The 26,476-nt window shown below is 42.4% G+C and overlaps 1 protein-coding gene across 4 annotated transcripts in view; it reads left to right on the top strand.

Moving 5' to 3' along the window:
* The window catches only part of fhip1aa (FHF complex subunit HOOK interacting protein 1Aa), a 199,752-nt gene that overhangs the window by 160,422 nt on the left and 12,854 nt on the right, over positions 1–26,476 (top strand). For all 4 annotated transcript variants that reach the window (XM_087973450.1, XM_043699695.2, XM_088000826.1 and 1 more), the window contains 2 exons: positions 4,389–4,468; positions 25,492–25,694. In XM_087973450.1, coding sequence (XP_087829576.1) covers positions 4,389–4,468; positions 25,492–25,694 — 283 coding nt within the window. The remainder of the gene's footprint in view (positions 1–4,388; positions 4,469–25,491; positions 25,695–26,476) is intronic.

The raw sequence follows: 26,476 nt of genomic DNA, 5'->3' as shown, positions 1-26,476 counted from the left end.
GGAACCATTCAGGTAAATCCCTCTGTACCATCTCATGGACCCTTGCACCTTTCCTTAGCAGCAATGACCAGAACTGAACTGGATTGTGGGACTAAAAGAAGGGAGAATTGAGATTTACAGTATACATCAGGCAAAATACCCCAGAAATGAAAACAGCAGAATTATCCAAAATGGTCATCACTTACATCTCCCCCTGTTTGTTTGTTGGATTTTCCTGCTCTTTCCTGTTTTTTCTTGTAGTGAAAGACAGCAGTGGGCAAGGATGGAGGATATTAGTGACGCACTCCCTTCATTAGACACGCACAACTGTGCCTCACCTATCAAAGAGATGCCAAGATGCTATTGAGTGGGAACTGGAAATATATGCTACTTTGTTGCTGTCTGTGTCCCTGACATTCAGGACTATACTTCAGGGATGGTCCCCTTTAATCCAAGTTCCGGTGGAGATGGGAAGGAAGAATTTACCTTGTCTAAAAATCCAGGGTGTGTGAGAAAATCAAACGCCTATCTTAAAAGTCCATGGAACAAGAGGTCTGCAAAGTAAAATCACTTTGGCACTTGCTTGCAAGGAGCCACAGGGACTATAAAATGGAAAAGCAGGAGCAGGTTATTTAGCTCATTGAGTCTGTTCTGTCATTCAGTGGGATCACTGGGTTGGTTTGATCCACAAATCCACTTCCCGGCTTTTTTACCTGCAAATCATGTTTCCCTTACTTGTGAAAAATCTGTCTGTTCCAGCCTTGAACATATTTAATCACCCAGCCTTGACAACCTTCTGTGGGGAAGAATTCCACAAGTTCACGACCTTCTGAGGGAAGAAATTCCTCCTCATCTTTATTTTAAACAGGCACCCCCTCACTGTGAATTTATGCCTTTCAACTCTTCCACAAGAGAATATAACCCCTCTGCATCTACCCTGTCAACTCAATAAAAATGTATATTTTTCTTTAAGGTCTCCTTTATTTCTTTCAAACTCCACAAGTACAGGCCCAACCTACCCACTCTTCCCTTCAAAGAAAATCCCTCCATACATGATCACCGAGAGAACCTTCTCTGGAGTGCCTCCAGTGGTGGAATATCTTATGTATTCCAGCTGTGGTCTAACTAGTACTTGTAAACTTTTAATAAGACTTCCCTACTTTTATACTCCATTCCCTTCAAACAAGGAGAAAGTGAGGACTGCAGATGCTGGAGATCAGAGCTGAAAATGTGTTGCTGGAAAAGTGCAGCAGGTCAGGCAGCATCCAAAGAGCAGGAGAATCAACGTTTTGGGCATGAGCTGAAGAAGGGCTCATGCCTGAAACGTCGATTCTCCTGTTCCCTGGATGCTGCCTGACCTGCTGCACTTTTCCAGCAACACATTTTCAGCTCCCTTTAAACAAGACGAATATTCTGAATGCCTTTCCTATTTCATGCTGAACTTATGTGAATCATGTCAAACGGACCCCCAAATGCTACAGCTTTCTGCAATCTTTCCCCATTTAGATAATCATCATACTTCCTGGCCAAGTGCATAACATCATATTTTCCCACATGATATTCCATCTGCCAAGTTTTTGTCCATTTGCTTAGCCTGTCTAAATCCCTCTGCAGACTCTGTCATCTTCACATCTTACCTTCCCCCTTGTATTTGTGCATCCCGAAAGATTGTCAATGGTGCAGCTATTTTTCTCAACAAGTCATTAATATTTACGTTTTATGTAATTGTGGCTCCAGCACAGATCTCCATTAGTTTCAGGTAATCATTGCTGAAAATGCTGCCTTTGTCCCAACTCTGTTATCTATTAGCTACTCAAACCTCTACCCATACTTAATATAAGATCACCCAAAGCCACAGGTTTTTGTTAACTAGCCTTACGTGCGCTACCTTATCCAAAAGTCCAAATGGATTGTTTTCAATGTTTACCCTCCATCTATCCTGTTTGTTATCTCCCCAAAGAATTCTAATAAATTTTTCATACGTGACTTCCCCTTCGTAAAGCCATGCCATCTCTGCTTGATCATATTATGTATTTCTAAATGCTTTGCTATCACATCCTCTGGAATGGACTCCAACATTTTCCCAACACCTGACATTGATCCAACTGGCCTGTAGTGAGTGGATGTCAGCCTTCTTCCCTTCTTAAATAAAGTGTTACTTTGGTAGTTTCCCAGTCCTCTGGGACTTTTCCAAAATCTAAAGATTTCTTGAAGAATTTTACCAGTGCATCCTCTATCATTGTAGCTACTGCCTTCAATATTCTAGGATGCATCCCATCAGGTCCAGGGGACTTATTGGTCCTTACCACTATTACCTTCCCAAATAGACTTTCTCTGGGGATAGTTATTGTGTTTATTTTCTCCCCTCTTTAGCCCCTTTATTTAGATTTTATTTAGAATTCTATTAGTGTCCTCCACCGTGAGGCTTTTGCAAAGTATTCATTTAAACTTCTCCGCAATTAAAGTAAGAAGTCTGTTTCATCAACATTGATCAAAAGAAACAAATTTCCACTTTGGGGAAATCCCTTCGTAAGGTGAGTGGTTGGAAATTGAACACATGTCTGGGATTCGAAAAAAATCACACTACAGGGGAGGCACGGCGGCTCAGTGATTAGCACTGCTGCCTCACAGCGCCAGGGACCCGGGTTCAATTCCCGCCTCAGGCGACTGACTGTGTGGAGTTTGCACGTTCTCCCCATGTCTGCGTGGGTTTCCTCCGGGTGCTCCGGTTTCCTCCCACTGTCCAAAGATGTGCAGGTCAGGTGAATTGGCCATGCTAAATTGCCCATAGTGTTAGGTGGATTAGTCAGGAGTATATATAGGGGGATGGGTTTCTCTTTGGAGGGTCGGTGTGGACTTGTTGGGCCGAAGAGCCTGTTTCCATACTGTAGGTAATCCAATCTAATCTATTTTGGCTGCTTACCCATCACGAAGGGAGAAAGCAATAGCGACATCTAGAATAAAGAAACAGGGGCTTAGGGTTTTCTCGGACTGCATTATCAAGACTTCTGAATTTGGAACATGGTTAATGGTGCGCTTTGGAAAACTTGGCCAACTATGAGGGTAGCTCATGGGAAATTCTGAGCTATAATTTTAAACTTTCCTACGGTCGAACAAAATGTAAACTGAAAAGAACTTCATGCCACAAAGAGACGCAAGAAAGTGTTGTTTTTAAAAGGATGCAGGTGGGGAATCGACTGAGTCTTTTAAAGGGGAGGTGCACTAACTTAGAAGCAGGAAGATGGAGGAAATAGTGACGTACTATAACACTATTTCTGTGGTTAACAAAAATGATGGATCAAGATCTATGCCCCAAATGCCTACGACCCCAGCTCAAACTTGGTATGAGTAGAATATTATCATGTTAAATAAGGGAATATTTTGAAGGGAAAGACCATTCAGAGTTCCTTCCTCTTTATTTACCCAAACATAACAGTGATACATTGCAGGTGGAGAGGTCATGCCTGTTTCAAATTTGTCAAGAACAAGAAACAAGTATGCAAGACAGAAGACAGCTTAAATGTCTTTTAGATGACATAAATTATAGTTTTATATTGCATGCCTTTATATCTATAATAAATATCATTGCCTAGTCTGGCAGATTTTATTGGACTTGGTTTAGATTGCCATTTATGGTTTGTACATATATAGCTGGTTATGTCTGTGCATAGAAAGAACTTGAACTAATATATTGCCTTCTGATCCTCAATGTCCCAAACATTTCACAGCTAAAGTAAACCTTTTGAATTATCTCCTATTATTTTAGGGGAAAATACAGCAAGTAATTTTGCATACTGGGCACTAGGACCCTAACCCTAATGAAGAGTTATCCACTTTAGTAATGTTGGTTAAGGGATAAATGTTTTATCCACCACATGGAGAAACTCCCTGTTCTTCTTTGACCAATGTGTTGTGTTCTGAGATCACTGCATCAAAATTTTAACCATTGTGTGTTTCTGATGTGTTTCAGTCATCAGAACGAGGATTAAATTCCTAATCACCAAACTCAGAGGCACAAGTATTGCTACTGAGCTAAAACTGACATTTTATGTAATGGGTCGCAACCTTTTGCTGTGCTATACAAGATTGTTAAAGATTTCAGCCTTCAAGGTTTTAATTGGTAAAGGGTTCTCAAGAAATTAATTCGAAAGTTCAACCAGTATGTTGAATTTTAAAGCATTGCTCACTGTAATGAACTAACCAATGTTTTGTTAAGTATTCTCCAATTCCAGGTACAAGTCTAGAAAAACTAGAGCAACACATGCAACTAAAATGTAATTTGTACTTTTTTAAAAAAACAAGTTTTTCTCAAGATTAAACAATATTTGTTACAATTAAAATCACTCTTGTTTACAGAAGAGTTGAGTAGTGTCAGTAACAAGGTGATTTTTTTTTAATCCTTCTGACAGTTATGTGTCGTGTCTCTGGCCCTGTTCAGAACCCTTATCAATCTGAATTGTGAGGATGTTATGTTGCAACTTGTCTTGAGGTAAGAAAATGCTGAATACAGTGGAGAAGATCCATTAGTTTCTGAAGTATTAAATATTAACTAGCAAAATAGTTATAACTTGAAACTATTATAATTTTAAGCTAAGTATTTTAACATGTTAAGAATTCCTTGCAACACTTTTAAAAATGAAAAAAAGATAAACCATCAACCATAAAATAAGGGACTAAAAGTTTCCGTACAAATGTGAATGACGCATTTGTTGAATGTCTTGTGCAATGCAACGTGTAGATGTTTGTCCCACTAATGCATTGATTGTAATTTTTGAAAACCCCTTGGATTCTGGATTGGAAAGCTACCAGTGAGACACCACATTTCACAAAAGAGAGGGAGTCGGAGAGCAGGTAACAATAGGCCGATTAACCCCACATCTATTGTTGGAAAACTGTTGAAATCAATTATGAAGGGAGTAATAGCAGAACATTTGGAAAATTATAATCTAATTGGGCAGGTTTCACAAAGGAGAAATCATGTCTGACTAATTTTTATTGTTTTTTGAGTAAGTCTTAACCAGGGTGGTTGGAGGTGAACCAGTAAATGTGTTATATTTGGACATCGAGAAAGAATTTGACACAAAAGGTGATGTCATAAGATGTGAGCCTGTGGTGTTGGAGGTGGTATGTTGAATTGCATAGAGAATTGGCTCATGGCTGGAAAACAGCGGGTGGGAATGGGGAGTTCTTTGGCAGGATAGCAACTTGTAACCTGTGGGGTTTCACAGGGATCAGTGCTGGGGGCCGCAGCTGTTTACAATATGTATTAATAACTTGGAGGAGGGAAGCAAATGTGCTGCAGCTAAATTTGCAGATGCCTCAAAAATAGGTGGAAAGGCAGCTAGTGAGAGAGGTACAAACAGTTTAGAGAGAGATACTGTCATTGGAAGCAGTTCAGAGAAAGTTCATGAGGGTGATCAAAATTATGGAGGGATTGACTTATGAGCAAAGGCTAAATAAGTTGGGACTTTACTCATCAGAGTTTATAAGAATGAGAAGTGATCTCATTGAAACGTTGATTAGATTCCCTACAGTGTAGAAACAGGTCCTTCGGCCCAACCAGTCCACACCGACCCTCCGAAGAGTAACTCACTCAGACCCATTTCCCTCTGACTAATGCACCTAACACTATGGGCAATTTAGCATGGCCAATTCACCTGACCTGTACATCTTTGGACTGTGGGAGGAAACTAGAGCACCTGGAGGAAACCCACGCAGACACTGGGAGAATGTGCAAACTCCACACAGTGACCCAAGGCTGGAATCAAACCTGGGACCCTGGTGCTGAGAGGCAGCAGTGCTAACCACTGAGCCACCATGCCACCCTAAACCTGCATCCGAAACTTGTCGGATGCTTAAGAGGTCTGATCGGGTAAATGCTGAGAGGATGTTTCTCCTCATGGGAGAGTGTAGGACTCAGAGGGCAAGGTCTCACAACTAAGGGGCGCCAGTTAAAGACTAAAATAAAGAGGATTTTTTCTCTCAGGATGGAGAGTCATTAGAACTCCTTGCCAGAGAGCAGTGGGGGTAGACTCCTTGTGTATATTTAAGACAGAAATAAATAGATTATCGATCAGTCGGGGAAATCAAGGGTTACGGGGAAAATGCAGGGAAATGGATAATGAAGAATGTTCGATCAGCCAAGATCCTATTAAATACCGAAGCAGGCTGAAGGGCTGAACAGCATATTCCTACTTCCTGTGGTCTTACTGAAACTAAAGCAGTTTATGTAGAAAGAAGGCTCAAGACAAAAGATGATCCTCTGCCCCAATTTTACTTAGTATTTTATATTCTGTGTTTAAGATTAGTGTGGAAACTATTTTTTGAGTTCTAATTTATATTATCAAGTGTATGTTACTGTATAGTAGAGACAAATAGTGATATTAGATTTTTTAGATTAGATTAGATTAGATTCCCTACAGTGCGGAAACAGGCCCTTCAGTCCCAACCAGTCCACACCGACCCTCCGAAGAGTAACTCACCCAGACCATTTCCCTCTGACTAATGCACCTAGCACTACGGGCAATTTAGCATGGCCAATTCACCTGACCTGAACATCTTTGGACTGTGGGAGGAAACCGGAGCACCCGGAGGAAACCCACGCAGACACAGGGAGAACGTGCGAACTCCACACAGACAGTTGCCTGAGGCTGGAATCGAACCTGGGACCCTGGTGCTGTGAGGCAGCAGTGCTAACCACTGAGCCACTGTGCTGCCCCAAAAACAATGGAAACTGACAATGTTGAATACCCACATCAACTTATGCTGGGATATTTTAATATGGCCTAACTCCAGTGGATCATCGATCTCTAGTCCACCTCCATGTCAGTCAGAGTAATGAATACAACAGGAAGCTGCTTTGTCTTCATGTTCCCCTCATGTTCTGTGTGAGCTTAATGAATCTCAACTGTCTGAGGAAAACCATAATCTTTAAGAATGGCCACAGAAGGTTACATTCTGACATTATGCCTTGTGATGAGAGGTGCGACCTGTGTTCATATCTTGTAAGATATCCAGGGCTTTTTTTTTTAACCTACTTCAGAAGTTCTTCCTCTTGCAGTTTCCTGACCTATAGAACTAGGCACAGCCGCTCCATGTTAAAACTTTTAACTGAATTCTCTTCAATGTTTCAGTCTTGTGCCTTTTTCAGTTCAAAATATTGGCATGTAGTTTTGCTTTTTTATCCCACCCAATTATTTATCTCTAATTTTGTAACTTCAGGGTCCCACGAAAATCTGTGCCAGACTTTTTTAACTGCTGATGTCCAACTACCTGTGTGCAATTTTCCGGGCTTAAATAATTAGCAGGAGCTGACAGCATGGCTTTGGTTTTCCACTAATGACTCAGACCCTGAGAGCTGCTCACACTTGAACAAATTTAAATACTTAATGATCAAGTTGTTGACCAATGAAGCAAAGTATTATTTCTGATTTTGTGAAGTTAAACGTTAAGGATTTAAATATTTCTTCAGCCTTTGTGATATCATTGTGAGACTGTAGGGATGAAGAAGGACTAGATAAAGATTAATTGAAGGAAGATTCCATGTGAAAACACAAAACCAAGTTAATGGGCAGATTACAGAAGAAGCTGAGAATCTGAGGGGCCTGAGCATGAGTCTGATGACTGGCAAAGTGGTCACAGTGATGCATCAGGTAGGCTTAGCAGCATTTATTACAGCAGGGCACTATCACTGGGTGGTACAGGGCAGTATGCCTCTCAGGAGGTGAGGATTGGGGTCACTGGTATTTACATGGGTGCTTGCTCCAATGTTCTGCGCTTTTTAGGAACCTTGCATCTGAGAAAACCTCTGTACCTTCTCAGCTGTAATGTTCTCATCATAGAAACGGTGATATGTGTTTTATTTTTTCATTCGCTCGTTCTATTTTTGGACAGCCAACTTACTGATTGACATGTGGTGACAGAATCATTTAATGCGCTAAAGATAATGGCAGAAACAGCCCTGTTGTCCCTGCAATGTTCTCCTTACTAAGGCTAAAGCCAAAATTGACAGAGCTGTCTCAAGAGACTAGTCAACGAACAGCCTGACATAGTCATACTCACAAAATCACATGTTGCAGGCAGTATCCCAGACTGTCACTATCCCTGAATATGTCCTGTCCCACCAGCACAACAGATCTAACAGAGGTTGTAGAACAATGAGACACAGCCATGGGAGTCCTCCGCATTGACTCTGGACCTCCACCACCAGCACCACCCTGCTGATTACCACATACTGTCCTCCCTCTGCTGATGGATCAGTACTCCTCCATGTTGAACAAAGGATGGCAAGGACACAGGTAGCAGATTTCAATATCCAAGAGTGGCTTGGCAGCAGTACTGTCAATTGAGCTGGTTGGGTCCTAAAGGATTTGGCTACAAGACTGGGTCTGCTGGAGATGGTGAGGGAACCAGCGAGAGGGAAAAACATATTGACCTCACCCTTGGCAATCTGCCAGCTGCAGATGCATCTGTCCACGACAGCATTGGTGAGAGTGACCACCGCACAGTCCTTGTGGAGACAAAGTCCTGCTTTTGTATTGAGAATAGCCTCCATCATGTTGTGTGGCACTATCACTGTGCTAAATGGGACAGACGTCAAACAGATCTAGAACCTCACAACTGGGCTTCCTTGAGGTGCCGTGGGCCAACAGCAGCAGCAGAACTGTACTCCAGCACAATCTGAAACCTCATGGCCTGGCATATTCCTCACTCAACCATCACCATCAAGCCAGGGGATCAGCCCTGGTTCCATGGAGAGGGCAGGAGGGCATGCCAGGTGAAGCCGCCAAACAGTATAAGCAGCAAGTGATAGACAGAGCTAAGTGATTCCATAACTAACAGATTAGATCCATGCTGTGCAGGCCTTCTACGTCCATTCGTGTATGATGATGGAGGTGGAGGCTATACGAATATCCCCATCCTCAATGATGGAAGAGACCAGCACATCAGTGCAAAGGATAAGGGCTTCAGTGGATGATCCATCCTTGTCACCTCCAGTGGTGCCCAGCATTACAGGTACAAGTCTTCAGCCAATTCTATCCATTCCACGTGATATCCAGAAACGGTTAGAGACACTGGGTACTGCAAAAGCTACAGGCCCTGACAACATTCCGGCAATTGTACTGAAGACTTGTGCTCAGAACTTGCCGCTACCCAAGCCAAACTGTTCCAGTACAGTTACAACATTGGCATCACCCTGACAATGTGGAAAATTGCCCACTTATGTCCTGTGCATAAACAGCAGGACAATGTCAGTGGAGGGTAAGTTGTTGGAGGGGTTTCTGAGAAACAGGATCTCTATACATTTGGAAAGACAAGGACTGATTATAGATAGCACAACTTTGTACATGGGAAATCATGTCTCATAAATTCAATGAACAGCCAGGGAATTCCTAGAAGCATGGCACTCATCCACAAACTCCATCAACAAACACATCGACCTGGACCCAATATACTGGCCACTACAGTGGACAGCTGAAACTGACAACTGGAAGCGGCAGGGACAGGCCACTATAAATGCCGGAGGAAACACCACAGAAGCGCTTCACAGGAGGCTCCCAAGCACTGAGGATGTCACCTAGACAGGGGACGAAACGTTTGCAACAAAAATTTCCAGCTCGGCGAACAGAACCACAACAACAGACAGTGGTGAGACTTTCAAAGTCCAGTTTCTAATTGTGGGTTTTTCTCTCTCGCTCTGTCTCTCTCTGTTTCTCTTGCTCTCTCTCCCCTTACTTTCTCTGCCTTTCCTTCCCCTAGTCCCACACACCTTCAGCATCTGACCTGACCTCTACCCCCGATGTCTGCATCAACTGGTCATGATTTGGAGGTGCTGGTGTTGGTTGGGTTGTACAAGCTTCCAAATAAACCTGTTGGACTATCACCTGGTGTTGTGTGACTTTTAACTTCAACTGGTCATGGCCATCGATGCACAGCAAGATATCACCAGTTGTAATGCATGAATAATCAGACATCCTTTCAGTCCCAGGAAAGTCTAAACTCTCTTGCACTGCTTTCAAATTGATTAAAGTGCTTTAGGAGAGCTGTCACACTCACTGAATTAATGTTTAATGTTTAAAGAGCTGTCTCTGTCTCAAAGTGGGAAACACAACAGGTAATCTATGCACAGCAAAGTCTAAAGGCAATCATGTGATGTCCAGTCATTTCCACTCTCTCCTTAAGGCCCTAATTCTCTCTCTCTCTCTCTCTCTCTCTCTCTTCCCCCCCCATTAAATAATGATTGAAATACACTCTGTGATGTCTCTGTCTCACACTTCCCTCCTCTATTCTCTCTCTTTCTATCACTATTTCTGTCGATAGGAAGGATGCTATTAAAGTAGAGCAATTGCAAAAATGATTTACAAGGTTGTTAGTGAGACTGGAAGGTTTCAGTTATAAGAGAGGCTGAATAGGCTGGGGCTTTGTTCCCTGGACCGTAGGTGGCTAAAGGGTGGCCTTATAGAAATTCACAAATTCATGAGGGGCATTGATAAGGTGAATAGCAAAGGTCTTTTCCCCAGAGTAGGGGGAGTCCAAAACTAGAGAGCATAGGTTTAAGGTGAGGGGGAAAGATTTGAAAAGGGCCTGAGGGGCAACATTTTCAAACAGAGGGTGGTGCATATACAGAACACAAAGGGAGTGGTGGAGGCTGGTACAGTTGTAACTGAATAGGAAAGGTTTGAGAGATATGGGCCAAATGTTGGCAAATGGGACTACATCAGATTGGGATGTCCAGCCAGTGTGGATGAGTTGGGCCGAAGGATCTGTTTCTGTCTTGTATAACTCTTTGACTGCAGGTACATAAATAGGAAAGGTTGAAGAGGGATAAGGGCCACATGCAGGCAAATGGCAATAGTTCAGTTTCGTAAACCTGGTCAGCATGGATGAGTTGGGCCGAAGCTGTATAACTCTATAAATCCAACCCCCGGCCAATTACCTGCCCTGTCAGTCTACTCAATCATCAGTAAAGCGATGGAAGGTGTCGTCAGCAGTGCTCTCAAGCAGCCCCTGCTCAACAATAATCTGCTCAGTGACACCGTCTATTCGATAAACAGAAGCACAGATTGCAAATGCCATGTCATTATGCTAAACCCACATAACACGCTTGTTAAGCCCTAGTCAAAGTGATGGGCTCATTTCCAGGTTCAGAACAGGGGTGGGGGGGGGGGAGTGGGAAACAATGAAGATTTTGGAGAGAGTGCAGAAAACATAGAAAATAGCAGGCCATTCGGCCCTTGGCATGTGTTCCACCATTCACTCTGATCACAGGTGATCGTCCAACTCCGTTTCCTGTTCTTCCTGTTTCCTACTTTTCATTCCCTTTAGCTGTAAGAACTATGTTTAACTCCTCTTTGAAAACATGAAATAATTTGGCCTGCACCACTTTCTGAGGCAGAGAATTCCACTCTGAGTGAAGAAGATATAGACTGTAGGGAAATAGATGGTGACATCTTACAAAATGTCCAGATTACAGAGGAGGAAGTGCTGGATGTCTTGAAACAGGTAAAGGTGGATAAATCCCCAGGACCTGATCAGGTGTACCCGAGAACTCTGTGGGAAGCCAGAGAAGTGATTTGTGGGCCTCTTGCTGAGATATTTGTATCATCGATAGTCACAGGTGAGGTGCCGGAAGACCGGAGGTTGGCAAACATGGTACCACTGTTTAAGAAGGGGGGTAAAGACAAGCCAGGGAACTATAGACCGGTGAGCCTGACATCGGTGGTGGGCAAGTTGTTGGAGGGAATCCTGAGGGACAGGATGTACATGTATTTGGAAAGGCAAGGACTGATTAGGGATAGTCAACATGGCTTTGTGCGTGGGAAATCATGTCTCACAAATTTGTGTGAGTTTTTTGAAGAAGTAACAAAGAAGATTGATGAGGGCAGAGCAGTAGATGTGATCTATATGGACTTCAGTAAGGCGTTTGACAAGGTTCCCCCATGGGAGACTGATTAGCAAGGTTAGATCTCATAGAATACAGGGAGAACTAGCCTATAGCTCAAATCCTCCAACCCTGGCAACATCCTTGTAAATCTTTTCTGAACTCTTTCAAGTTTCACAACATCTTTCCAATAGGAAAGAGACCAGAATTGCATGCAATATTCCAACAGGGGCCTAACCCATGTCCTGTACAGCTGCAAAATGACCTCCCAACTCCTGTACTCAATACGCTGGATACAAAACTGGCTCAAAGGTAGAAGACAGAGGGTTGTGGTGGAGGGTTGCTTTTCAGACTGGAGGCCTGTGACCAGTGGAGTACCACAAGGATCGGTGCTGGGCCCTCTACTTATTGTCATTTACATAAATGATTTGGATGCGAGCATAAGACGTACTGTTAGTAAGTTTGCAGATGACACCAAAAGTGGAGGTGTGTTGGACAGTGAAGAGGGTTACCTCAGATTACAACAGGATCTTGACCAGATGGGCCAATGGGCTGAGAAGTGGCAGATGGAGTTTAATTCAGATAAATGTGAGGTGCTGCATTTTGGGAAAGCAAATCTTAGAAGGACTTATACACTTAATGGGAAGGTCCTAGGGAGTGTTGCTGAACAAAGAGACCTTGGAGTGCAGGTTCATAGCTCCTTGAAAGTGGAGTCGCAGGTAGATAGGTAGTGAAGAAGGCGTTTGGTATGCTTTCCTTTATTGGTCAGCGTATTGAGTACAGGAGTTGGGAGGTCATTTTGCAGCTGTACAGGACATGGGTTAGGCCCCTGTTGGAATATTGCATGCAATTCTGGTCTCTTTCCTATTGGAAAGATGTTGTGAAACTTGAAAGAGTTCAGAAAAGATTTACAAGGATGTTGCCAGGGTTGGAGGATTTGAGCTATAGGGAGAGGCTGAACAGGTTGGGGCTGTTTTCCCTGGAGTGTCGGAGGCTTAGGGGTGACCTTATAGAGGTTTACAAAACTATGAGGGGCATGGATAGGGTAAATAGGCAAAGTCTTTTCCCTGGGGTCGGGGAGTCCAGAACTCGAGGGCATAGGTTTAGGGTGAGAGGGGAAAGATATAAACGAGGCTTAAGGGGCAACTTTTTCACGCAGAGGGTGGTACGTGTATGGAATGAGCTGCCAGAGGATGTGGTGGAGGCTGGTACAATTGCAACATTTAAGAGACATTTGGATGGGTATATGAATAGGAAGGGTTTGGAGGGATATGAGCCGGGTGCTGGCAGGTGGGACTAGATTGGGTTGGGATATCTGGTCGGCATGGACGGGTTGGACCGAAGGGTCTGTTTCCGTGCTGTACATCTCTATGACTCTAAGTCTCTCCTCATCCCGATCCGAAATGGTCAACCTCACATCTTTCGACCATGTCCCCAGGTTCTGGATTCCCTGCTTATCAGGAATATCCTTCCTACATTTACCCTGTCCTGGCCTGTTCGAATTTTATAGATTTCTGATATTTTAAATGTTTATATAGATTGCCCCATGATCTTCTCTTTCCCGAAGAAAACAGTCCCACATTCTACAATCTATCCACATACCTGTAATACTGTATCCTTCAAACTATTTCAGCAAATCTTTTCTGCCTTGTCTCCAAATCTTCCTTTGTGTCCTAATCTGCTACTTAGAAATGAGCACATGACTTTAGCTGGGGCTTAATCAGTGTTTATATTGGTTTAGTGAGCTACATAATGACCTAGCGTTTGCAGTCTGTGCCTCTGTTTATATAGCCCAGGATTCCATTTGTTAATTGTTTTGTTAATTGCTTTTGCCAGCTTTAACATTTGCGGACAAATACACTGCAGTGCGGCATTATTCATTCTGAATGGATCAGTTTTTGCCATTCTTCTGACCAAAATGAATCACTTTCACACTTCTGCATTGAATTTCATCTCCCATGTGTACACCAGTTTACCATCCTTGAGATTGGTCACTACTTCCCTCAATGTTTACCACATTTGCAAATTTTACGTTTGTAAATTGTGCTCTGTGACTCTCAGGTTTAAGGTAATAATGGCTACTTGCGGGAGTATTATTAGATTGAAATCAATCAGTCGTTGCTTTATCTATCCACATGAATGAAAGATCCACACTTGAGGTAGTTCAAACCACCACTGAGCCAGAGGATGACTGAATCATAGAATAGAATTCTAGAATCCCTACAATGGCAGACAGAGGTCGTTCAGCCCATTGGATCTGCATCAGCCCTCAGAAGAGCATTCCACCCTATCCATGTAATCCTTTACCATGGCTAACTCACTTAGTCTGCACTGCCCTGGACATTATGGAGCAATTTAGCATGGCCTGTCCACCTAAGTACACATTTTGGACTGTGAAAGGAAACTGGAGCACCCAGCAGAAACCCACGCAGACTTGGGGTGAACGCACACAGTCACCTGAGAGTGGAATTGAATTCTGTTCCCTGAAGCTGAGAGGCAGCTAACCACTGGACCTCTTCAGAAACATCAGCCTCTTGTTTCTGACCGGGACCGAAAGACATCTGCCTGGCAGCTTGTTTTGCTTTCTTACAGCCAGCTATTTGTACATGCCCTGTTTCTGTTCCTAATACCATCACTATTGGAGACTGGGGGTACAACTTTCCCCTCTCTGGTGGTGGCATTAGGACTAATAATGGGGTGAGTCAAAACTGGAGAAATAGTTATCCCATTCTCAGTAATGAAGTGCTGGACAAGAACGTCCACCTGCAATTAAGGCTCTAAATGTTCAACTAATGACCACTTAAAGACCTCAACTGACCACCAACTCAATTATCTGCCTTCCAGGCAAGTGAGAAAAATGCCTGGGTGCCCTACCTGCTGGGTTGTGCTGGGGGGGGGGGGGGGGGGGGGGGGGGGTGCCTTCCTTTACCCCAATCTGAGGCTCATTGGAACAGTTGTAGGGAGGGGGGAATGTACAAGGAGGTTTGCCAATGGAAGGCAGACTCTGTCCTTGCCTCCAAACCCCCCTCCGCCACCACAACTCTCCTCTCCACCTGCCACCCCAACGCTCCTCTTCATGCAAATCTTCACCCTGCAATACCTGAGAGAAAGAGAAGACCCTTCTGACCATTGGATCCTGTTAAGACTTGACTTCCAAAAACTGTCTGGAACCCAGGAGCTGCCACCTGATTGGCCAGCAGTTTCTGCTGATATTGAGACTTATGATTCGTCGAGAAGCCCCGGTTAGTTCTTAACCTCTGGATTGGAGCTCGGCCTGGTGAGCTTTCTCATCAATGGGGATAGTGAGTCATTTGTCATTGTCCCCACTCTTGGAATCATGTTTCATTCTGCAATGCCTCTGTGTGACTATTGGTCATTCCATATAGTCATGATTCCTGCTATAAACACAGCCAGCATGTTCCACAGGTTCGGTACTACACCCTGAACTGCAGTTTTCTTGTTGAACACCATTAGGTTCTAGATCCAGGTTTTCCCTCTTCTCTGCCTTTGAAACCCAGCTCAATTTCTGGAATCTGTCCATTAAGCAGTGTCTCGTATCAGTCAGTAGAACTTTCAGAAGGTTTGTGGTTCTCACTTTAGGTTTGTGACGTTTTATAATATCTACATAAGAATTGTCTCCAGTGAAGCTCCGTTCTGTTTAAGCATCAGTGATCCTCATTCCAGCCTTTCAAAACAACCGTTTCAGATATGATCGATTCACCAACCCTCCTTGCCTCACTTGCACACAGAAATTGTTGAGTCTTTCCTCATGTTCCTATCTGAATTCTTAATTGATCCTTAACAGTTTGATAGACCTGATATTTGAGTCACTTTGACCATTCTTACTGGGAAAGCAGCTTTGTTTGTTTTGGTCTGTAGAGAGTTCTAAGTCAGTCCTATTTGATATAGTGTGAGAGGCATGTTCTTGGATTCATTCAGTTTCCCCTCGAGATAACCCCTCAGTTCCATTTGGACAGAGAGTTTTCTATACATACACTTTCTTATTTGACTGGATGATGATCGTTTGTAAATAATTAGGAATTCTAGCTAGTGTTAAAACAATATGGTAATAAATAAAATCTGTGTAACTGGTACTGGGCAATGTTTAGCACGGTGACTAATGAAATATTATCTCCATTGTTACCATTTAACTGGAAAATATCCTGGAGCTCCAACCAAGGCTTGTTCTGTCTGTTTTTCAGCTGGGGTCTTGTATTCCACAGTGTTTGTGAGGCAGTTCTATTGGGAACCCCTTAATTTTATTAGGTGTACTGGATAAATATGACTCGTGTAATGGATAATTTTGGGCTCTCTTGCAACACAGTGGTAGAGTCCCTACACTTGAACCGAGAGACATGGGTTCAAGTCCCACCTGCTGCAGAGGTGTGTAATTACATCTCTGAATAGGTTGATTTGAAAAAAAAATAGACTTATAATGAAGAGCGCTTTTGTGGTTCATGATTCAGCACTTTCGAGAGCACCTGTTCAGATGCATTGCCAACTGGAACAATATCGACAAACAGGCAATTAAGTGCATTTTCAGTGACCATGTTTTTCCCAGAACCAACTAACGTAACACATGTTCCCAGAGTGTGCCTTAGCATTGAACACGTAACAAGGAGATAATCTCATTTCCTTGTGTCCTTCACCTCTCTGAGATTGCCCTGTTGTTTGTGAACGTTATTGATCAGTCAGAATAAGGAACCGCTGTCCACTTCGACTCTGTTTCAAGAATTGCACTAATCTGTTTTTAAACTTACAAATATTAATACAGTGTTAATGATTAACATAATATTAAGTACGAGTGACTGCCAGTGCCAGTTAATACATAGCTTTCCTTAAGTACTGCAGGTAATATTCACAGTATACGTTCAAGTGACCTTGGAGTAGAATTTGGTGGATGGAAGCCTTTCCTCCTGATCTCCAACTGCGACTTAGAGGTTATAGGAAGATAGATAGAGATCTTGTTAAGTTGGTACATGAGGGAACATTTTCTCTCAAAGATTCTTAGAGGGTAGGGAAAAAAATTATTATACTCGTAAGGCATATGGTGCTGCACGTGACTAAATTCACGTATAATTATTTTAGACTGTTTTTAAAACTATTTTGTTCAGAAGGGTATGTAAAGGGAAGGAAACTGAACTTTGCAGTGCCCTTTTCTTTCATGCAGAATAACGATTGACAATACCATGGTTCTAAGAATGCCTGAACAAAGTTGATTCCCCTACTGCTCAAGAATGAACATATCTCTACTGTAAATCTACACATGGGCTCTGCTCTCACAGCTCTTCATGGCAATGAGTTCCAAACCCTCCGAGAGAAGAAATCCCTTCTTATTTCAGTCTGAAATTGGCACCCCTTTATTCTGAGACTATACCCTCTAATCCTAGACTCTCTCATGAGGGGAAACATACGTCATCTCAGCATTGACCCTGTCAAGCCCCATAAGAATCCTGTGTGTTTCAATGAGATCACCCCTCATTTTCCAAAACTCCAATGAGTAGAGTTCCAATCTGTTAAATCTTTATTTGTAAGACAATCTCTTCATTGAGGGATGATCTTTGTGAACCTTCTCAGAACTGCCTCTGATGATATCTTCCCTTAAATAAGAGTGCTCACAGTACTCGCCATGTCGTCTCACCAGCTCCTTGTACAGTTAGTCAAGACTTCCCAATTCTTACACTCTTACCCCTTTGAAGTAAGGGTCAACATTCCATGAGCCTTCCTGATTACCTGCTACACCTCTGAGCCAGCTTTCTGTGTTTTGTGCACAAGTACCCCCCAACTCCCTTGTGTTGCAGTTTTCTACAGTTTTTCTTCATTTAAATAATACTCATAATAATATTAATAAATTCTCCATTCCAAAATGAACAACTTCACATTTTCCCACATTATATTCCAGTTGCCAACTTTTTGCCCACTTTATTAACTTCTCAATATCTCTCTGACAACTGTATGTATCCCTGCCTTTCCACTTGTTTTTGTGTCATCTGCAAATTTGGCTACAGAACACTCACTTCCTTCCTCCAAGTCATTAATGTAAGCCGTTGTGGTCCCAGCACTGATCCTTACGGAAGCACTGGTTACAGATCACCAACCTGAAGGTGAGCTCCTTCTCTCCACTTGCAGTTTCTGCCCATGAACCAATTCTCTATCCATGCTAAATCACTGTTCCACCCCCATTTTTTTTTTATCTTATGACTTACCTTTTTTCTTATGACATATTCTTTTGTGAGATGCCTTGTTGAATGCCTTTTGGAAGTTCAAAGACAACACATTTACTGATTCCCTTCTTTCCACTCTGGTTGAAACTTCCTCAGAAAGCTGTAATAAATTAATCAGACACTATTTCCCCTTCATAAAGCCATGCTTGATTAGATTATGATTTTCCAATTGATTAATAATTGATTCCAATACTTTTCCAACAATAGATGTTAGGCTAATCTGCCTATAGTTACCTTCTTTTTGCCTCCCTCTTTTTGATTCATGGTGTCACATTGGCAGTTTTTTGATCCTCTAGAACTTCTCCAGAATCCAAAGATTTTTGGAAAGTTACAACCAATGCATCTGCCATCTCTGTAACTACCTCTTTTAGGATCCTCAGATGTAAGTCATTAGGGTCAGGAGACTCATTTACCTTTAGCCCTATTAGTTTGTCTAATACTACTTCTCCATTGATGATGACAGTATTTAATTCCACCCCCATATTCTTTACTATTAATGGGATGTTTGTAGTATCTTCACCATACAGTCTGATACAGAATATCTTTTCAACTCCTCTGCCATTTCTTTGTCCCCAAAATCGCCTCCCCAGCTTTTAAACGGCCTGTGTTCACTTTTGACCCCTCTCTTCCTGTTCGTATATTTAAAGAAGCTCTTATTGTCAGTTTTTATGTTCCTCACTGATTTGCCCTTGTAGTTTATTTTCTCTGTCTTATCTTTTTAGTCCCCCAATGTTAATTATGAATTTATCCCTGTCTTCAGGACTATCACTGATTTTTGCTGTCTCCTGTGCTTTTTCTTTCAATTCAGTAACTTCAGTAACTTACTTGATTAGCCATGGTTGGTGTATCCCTCTCATAGAATCTTTCCTCCTTACTGGGGTTTATATTTTCTGAGAGTTATGAATGATCTTCTTAAATGTTTCCACTTCAGCTGGCATTCCTACTCATCTATCTGCCCAGTTCACTTTAGCTAACTCTGTCCTCATTGTAATTCCCTTTATTTAAATTAAAGAATTATTTCTGATGCAAATTTCTCACTCTCGAACTGAATATTAAAGTCAATCATGTTATGATCACTACATAGAACTAGAGCATTACAGCACAGTATAGGCCCTTTGGCCCTCGATGTTGCGTCGACCTGTGAAACCAATCTGAAGCCCATCTAACCTACACTATTCCATTCTCATCCATATGTTTATCTAAAGACCATTTAAATGCCCTTAAAGTTGGTGAGTCTGCAGGCAGGGTATTCCATGCCTTTACTACTCTCTGAGCAAAGAACCTACCTCTGACATCTGTCCTATATCTAATACCCCTCAGTTTAAAGCTATGTTCCCCTCATGCTAGCCAACCATCTGAGGAAAAACGTGCTGACTGTCCACCCTGTCTCTATTAAGCCACCTCTTATCCTTCTCTCTAATGAAAACAGCCTCAAATCCCTCAGCCTTTCCTCATAAGACCTTCGCTCCATACCAGGCAACATTTTGGTAAATCTTCTCTGAACGCTTTCCAATGCCTCCACGTCCTTCCTATAATGCGGCGACCAGAATTGTCCGCAACACTCCAAGTGTGGTCGCACCAGAGTTTTGTATAGCTACAAAACAACCTAATGGCTCCGAAACTCAGTCCCTCTACCAATAAAAGCTAACACATCAAATGCCTTCTTAACAACCCTATCAATGTGGGTGGCAACTTTCAGGGAAATCTCTGCTCATCCACACTGCCGAGAATCTTACCATTAGCCCAGTACTCTGCATTCCTGTTGCTCTTTCCAAAGTGAATCACCTTTCACTTCTCCATATTAAACTCCATTTGCCACCTCTCAGCCCAGCTCTGCAGCTTATCTATGTCCCTCTGTAACCTGCAACATCCTTTGGCAGTGTCCACAGCTCCACCGACTTTAGTGTCATCCACAAATTTACTAACCCAACCTTCTACACCCTCCTCCGGGTAATTTATAAAAATGACAAACAGCAGCAGCCCCAAAACAGATCCTTGCAATTCACCATTAGTAACTGAACTCCAGGATGAACATTTCCAATCAACCATCTTCTTACAGCTAGCCAACTTCTGATCCAAACCACTAAATCACCCTCAATCCCATGCCTCAGTATTTTGTGCAATAGCCTACCACGGGGAATCTTATCAAATGCTTCCCTGACATCCACATACATCATATCCACCACTTTACCCTCATCTATCTGTTTGGTCACCTTCTCAAAGAACTCAATACGGTTTGTGAGGTACGACCTACCCTTCACAAAACTGTGTTAACTGTCCCCAACCAAATTATTTCTTTTTAGATGATTATAAATCCCATCTCTTATAGCCCTTTCCAACACTTTACCCACAGCTGAAGTAAGGCTCACAGGTCTATAATTACCAGGAATGTCTCTACTCTCCTTCTTGAACAAGGGAACAACATTTGCTATCCTCCAGTCTTTTGGAACTATTGCTGTAGACAATGACCACATAAAGATCAAAGCCAAAAGCTCAACAATCTCCTCCCTGGCATCCCAGAGAATCCTAGGATAAATCCCATCCAGCCCAGGGGTCTTATCTATTTTCACACTTTCCAAAATTGCTGACACCTCTTCCTTAGGAACCTCAATTCCATCTAGTATAATAGCCTGTATCTCAGTATTCTCCTTGACAACATTGTCTTCTCCCAGTGTGAATACTGACGAAAAATATTCATTTGGCACCTCTCCTATCTGTTCAGACTCCACGCACAACTTCCCACTATTCTCCTTTACTGGCCGTAATCTTATTCTAGTCATTCTTTTATTCCTGACATACCTACAGAAAGCTTTAGTGTTATCTTTGACCCTACCTGCCAAAGATCTCTCATGTCCCCTCCCGTCTCTTCTTAGCTCTCTCTTTAGGTCCTTCATGGCTAACATGTATCTCTCAAGTCCCTAACTGAGCCTTCATGTCTCATTCTAACATAAGCCTCCTTCTTCCTCTTGACAAGAGATTCAACTTCTTTAGTAAACCACGACTCCCTCGCTCGATCACTTCCTCCCTGTCTGACAGGTATGTACTTATCAAGGTCCCGCAGTAACTTGTCCTTGAACAAGCTGCACATTTCAGTTGTGCCCATCCCCTGCAGTTTCCTTCCCCATCCTAAATCTTGCCTAATAACCTCATAATTGCCTTTTCCTGCAGCTATAATTCTTCCCTGTGGTATATACCTATCCCTTTCCATCGCTAAAGTAAACATAACCGAATTGTGGTCACTATCACCAAAGTGTTCACCTACCTCCAAGTCTAACACCTGTCCAGATTCATTCCCTAGTACCAAATCCAGTGTGGCTTCACCCATTGCTGGCCTCTGTCAGGAAACCCTCCTGCACACATTGGACAAAACCTGACCCATCTAAAGTACTTGAACTATAGTATTTCCAGTCAATATTTGGAAAGTTACAGTCCCCCATAACAACTACTCTGTCACTCTCACTCCTATCGAGAATCATGTTTGCTATCCTTTCCTCTACTTCCTAGGATATCTTTTACTCTCAAGTTGTTTATTAAACTTGCCTTATTACCCGTTATGAGATGCAACTTAGCCTGTTCCCTGGTTGGCTGCATGACATATTGCTGGATGAGACTACTCTGAATGTCTTGTCGCTAACCTTTCCAACCTGATTGATCCAATCAACATGAAGTTTGTGGTCATGCATAATTATTGCTCTATTCTTTTTACATGCTGCTATCATTTATTCATTTATATCATTTCCCCACAAAGTGGCTACTCTTTGGGGTCTGTACGCTACTCCGACAATGATCTTTCTTCCCTTGCTGGTTATTACCTCCACCCAAATGATATGTACATCAACTGAGCCTTGATCATCTCTTCAAAATGTCCTTATTTCATCTCTTCTTTTACAGTGCTGCCCCATCCCCTTTTTCATCTCATCTGAAAGGTCACATATTCCTGAATGTTAAATTCTCAGCTTTGATATCCTTGTACCCATATTTCTGTAATGGCTATGAGATCACAGCTTTTGGGACTCTTGATCCTGGCCGTGGATCGTATGAGGAAAGGCTGAGGCACTTGGGGCTGTTTTCATTGGAGAAAAGAAGGTTTAGGGGTGACTTGATAGAGGTGTACAAGATGATTAGGGGTTTAGATAGGGTTGACCATGAGAACCTTTTTCCACGTATGGAGTCAGCTATTACAAGAGGGCATAGCTTTAAATTAAGGGGTAGTAGGTATAGGACAGATGTTAGGGGTAGATTCTTTACTCAACGAGTCGTGAGTTCATGGAATGCCCTGCCAGTAGCAGTGGTGGACTCTCCCTCTTTATGGGCATTTAAACGGGCATTGGATAGGTATATGGAGGATAGTGGGCTAGTGTAGGTTAGGTGGGCTTGGATCGGCGCAACATCGAGGGCCAAAGGGCCTGTACTGCGCTGTATTTTTCTATATTCTACTTTCTATGTTCTAACAGTGTCCATTCCCTTGACTATACTATCCCCTATTACATGAATTCATCTCTTCTCTTTGCATAAATGGCTCCCAGTACCATGCTGCTGTGGTCAGTTTGTTCATTTCCCCTTACAGTCCCAGCTCTTGCACACACAGGAGGAATAGTAACTCATTGGCTGCTCACCTCCACGGCCCGTAAGAGGGCATCAATAAACTGGTGAGCTGGCTTTAGGGCTGGATCAGTGTTGGTAGCTTGTCAAAACCATTCCAGTGGATTCCAGTGCCCTTATTCAGATGGATGCCTGGCTTTGGGCATGTTGCTCCATTGCATCACCAATTTCAGGTCTGAAAACAGGCTTTTAAAAACTTCCCATAATTTCACATCTTCCCCAAAGAGGTTTTGGTCTTTAAATTGTTACATTTATTGGCAGCAGTTGTCAAACAAAGCAGTGACTGTAATGTCATGCATTGGCCATCTTTATTGTGCGCTGATTTAAAATTCCATCATTCCGTCTGGTTGCAGTGCAACATCAGGAATCAATAGTAAGAGTTTCAGCTAAATTGGATATTAATTCTAAAATTCATCTTTTGTCATAGTTCGTTAGAAAGTTTGAGTTGTGTGTTAATAGCAGAAAACCATGCTTTGGTTTCACATGTTTTCTCATTTTGGTTAAAAGACAATGTAGTGAAGAGAGTGTTTCTGCAATCCCCTAATACCATGCAATCCATGTTTAAAATTGTTATGTACCATTCCATGTGGCAGTAGAAGAAGCATACTTTTCAAACCCATTCACTTTACAAATTCAAAACCAACATCATCCAAAGTAAATGACCTGGTGCCAGAGCCTTTGAAGACACCAAATGTCTCCTTGGGCATCAGCTACACTGAATGTTTCCAGTGGGAAATGGCAGCCATTGAAAATTGCAACTATTCACACTAGTGAACCATGATGCCAACTGTGTCACTTTGTATTTGAATGAAATTGAATTTATTGTCACGTGTACCAAGGCACAGTGAAAAGCTTTGTCTTGCGAGCAATACAGGCAGGTCACAGAGTTAAGTAGCATAGACAGTAAATAATAGGTAAACAGCAGCAACAACAAAAACACAGGTACAGGCGAATGTTAAGAGTTTGAGAGTCCATTCAGTATTCTAATAACAGTAGGGTGGAAACTGTTTTGAAACCGGCTGGTGTGTGTGTTTAGGCTTCTGTACCTTCTCACCAATGGTAGAGGTTGGAGAAAAACATTGCCAGGGTGGGATGGATCTTTAACAATGCTGGTGGCCTTCCCTTGACAGCGGGCCTGGTAGATGGATTCTGTAGATGGGAGGTTGGCCTTTGTGATTGTCCGGGCCGAGTTCACCACTCTCTGTAACCGTCTCCGACCTTGAATGGTACAGTTGCCATACCAGGTAGTGATACATCCAGACACAATGCTCTCAATGGCATATCTATAAAAGTTGGCAAGGGTATTCGCCATCATGCCAAATTTCCTCAGCTGCCTGAGGAAAAAGAGACATGGAAAGACTGCAAAGTCATTCCACCTATAGGAGCCAGTAATACACGTTCCTGGCACATCACCTCTCCAATCACTGATCCCAGAAAAATGAATAAACTTATAACAAGCTCAGTACGTTTAAGGATTGAGCTTGGACAATCACTTGAAACCAATGCCCACCTTTGAGCAGTTAGTCTATTGTTGTCAGATCCTTGCATCTTTACAAGCTCTCCTTTTTATAAAAATGACATGAACGGAGTACCATTTGCTTATACAAAGAAGCAGTTTTATTCTCTTTAAGTTGTGAACAATTAACCAGTTCTTCAACATTGAGGATATGAAATCTCTTGTAATTTTTGATGTCTTTGAACAGTTTAAAGAACCAGCACCGTTGAAACTTTTTTGAAATATAACTACTCTGAAATTGACAGCTGATTTTGCGCTTGTCCTGAGAAGTTTCAGTTTCGGGATGATGAAAGAAACAAACAGGATACAAAATAAAATGACGAGTGTAAGAGAACAAAGGTGGAGCTAGAGACGCTCCCCCTATTGGGTACCAAGGGTCTTTTTACCTTCCTTCTCTTTACACTTAAGAGTCATAGAGATGTACAGCATGGAAACAGACCCTTCGGTCCAATCCGTCCATGCTGACCAGATATCCCAACCTAATCCAGTCCCACCTGCTAGCACCCGGCCCATATCCCTCCAAACCCTTCCTATTCATACACCCATCCAAATACCTCTTAAATGTTGCATTTGTACCAGCCTCCACCACATCCTCTGGCAGCTCATTCCATACACATATAACCCTCCGTGTGAAAAAGTTGCCCCTTAGGTCTCTTTTATATCTTTCTCCTCTCACCCTAAACCTATGCCCTCAAGTTCTGGACTCCCCGACCCCAGAGAAAAGACTTTGCCTATTTACCCTATCCATGCCCCTCATAATTTTGTAAACCTCTATAAGGTCACCCCTCAGCCTCTGACACTCCAGGGAAAACAGCCCCAGCCTGTTCAGCCTCTCCCTGTAGCTCAGATCCTCCAACCCTGGCAACATCCTTGTAAATCTTTTCTGAACCCTTTCAAGTTAATCGAGTGATTGCACTGGTTCAGGGTGTAACTGAAAAATCTTGCTTCAGATAGAAGTGCTTTGTTGATTAAATATCATCTGCCCATGATCCAGGATGGGAAATCGAAAGCAACCACTGAAACTGCAAGCTAGTTCTATTTGCTGCACTTTTGGGTACAATACACCGGACAGGGAGTGACATTTCATTCTGAGAGTGTTTTGCTCCCTTCAGTGCTGAGAGTTTTGAATAAATTCACCTGCAAGTTTATCTCTTCTGAAACTGTTGGCATTGGAGGCAAAATTTGTATAAAAGTGCATTACAGGTAGCTTAAATAGGGTGTAACCACCAGGTTTCACAGCTAATTTATAATCATCCTGACATGACTAATTAGAGAGCTTGCTGTTACAGATATCTAATACCATGCAATCACATGATGCTGAGCCAGCGTGGAGCAGTGAGGGAAAGAGATTGCTACTCAGTGTCTGCTGCCAAGCTGCTTGCCTTAACTCCAGCCTGCTGTAATTCCGGTATTCCGATGACCCAGGGGGAACATGAGGGCGATGAGTTCTCGGAGTCTAAAGTCACCGATCTGTCCCATACTGCGACTGCAGGTATGAGATTTGTTTTTGGTGTATTTTTCTATTCAGTCTTCTACAATACAAAATCTGTGGAATAACATTTCATCTATTTCCAGAAATGATAGTGTTCTTTACAGAGATCACTATCCATCTTCCAGTATGTAGAAGAGGAAAATAACGTAAATGGCCATAGAGAAGTGATAATTGATAATAGTCATTTCTTCTATCTCCCAGGAAAAAAATATTGTCCTTCAAGTTCTAGGTGACTCAGATAAGATTGAATTGGTGCATGAATGGAGAGATGCAGTATCTAGTTTAGATTGGCTGGAGCATATATTTGTTTAGTTTCTGAGCCTAACAGTATCCATTGTATATGGCTAGCAGAGTGTTCCCAGAATCTCTCTAGTCCACCACTCTCTCCTCATTGTTAGTGATTTAAACTTCCTTTAACCCTGTTTCTGTTTATTTTACAATCAGTTCTGCTATTATCTTTGTTCTCCTATTATAACTTCCTTTTTAAAGTGTCGAAATGTTCCTTTACCACCACCCTCTTATCTGCAGAAGATCCATGCCTTATTCTTCTGAAGTAATGGCTATAGTAGTAAAGACAATAATCTTGATTGCAGGTCAATTACAGGGCAGTGGTTCAGGCTTGGAGAGTGTACCACAGAAGGTTTAAGCTAGCCAGCAATTTACAGTGTGTTTCAGGATTCTCTTGTACGTTGAAGAAACACAGCATTGAAAGTTGATAGCTTTTCTTTGAGCATTTTAAGTTATTAGGAAGCCATTTGTCTTGGGGCTTGTCTTCATGTCTT

The sequence above is a fragment of the Chiloscyllium plagiosum genome, unplaced genomic scaffold, assembly GCF_037043375.1.
Source record: "Chiloscyllium plagiosum isolate Xiang-an unplaced genomic scaffold, Cpla_swu_hap1 HiC_scaffold_1, whole genome shotgun sequence".
Lineage (NCBI taxonomy): Eukaryota > Metazoa > Chordata > Chondrichthyes > Orectolobiformes > Hemiscylliidae > Chiloscyllium > Chiloscyllium plagiosum.
Note: the sequence above shows the minus strand (reverse complement) of the source record. Positions and strands in the feature narration are given on the sequence as shown.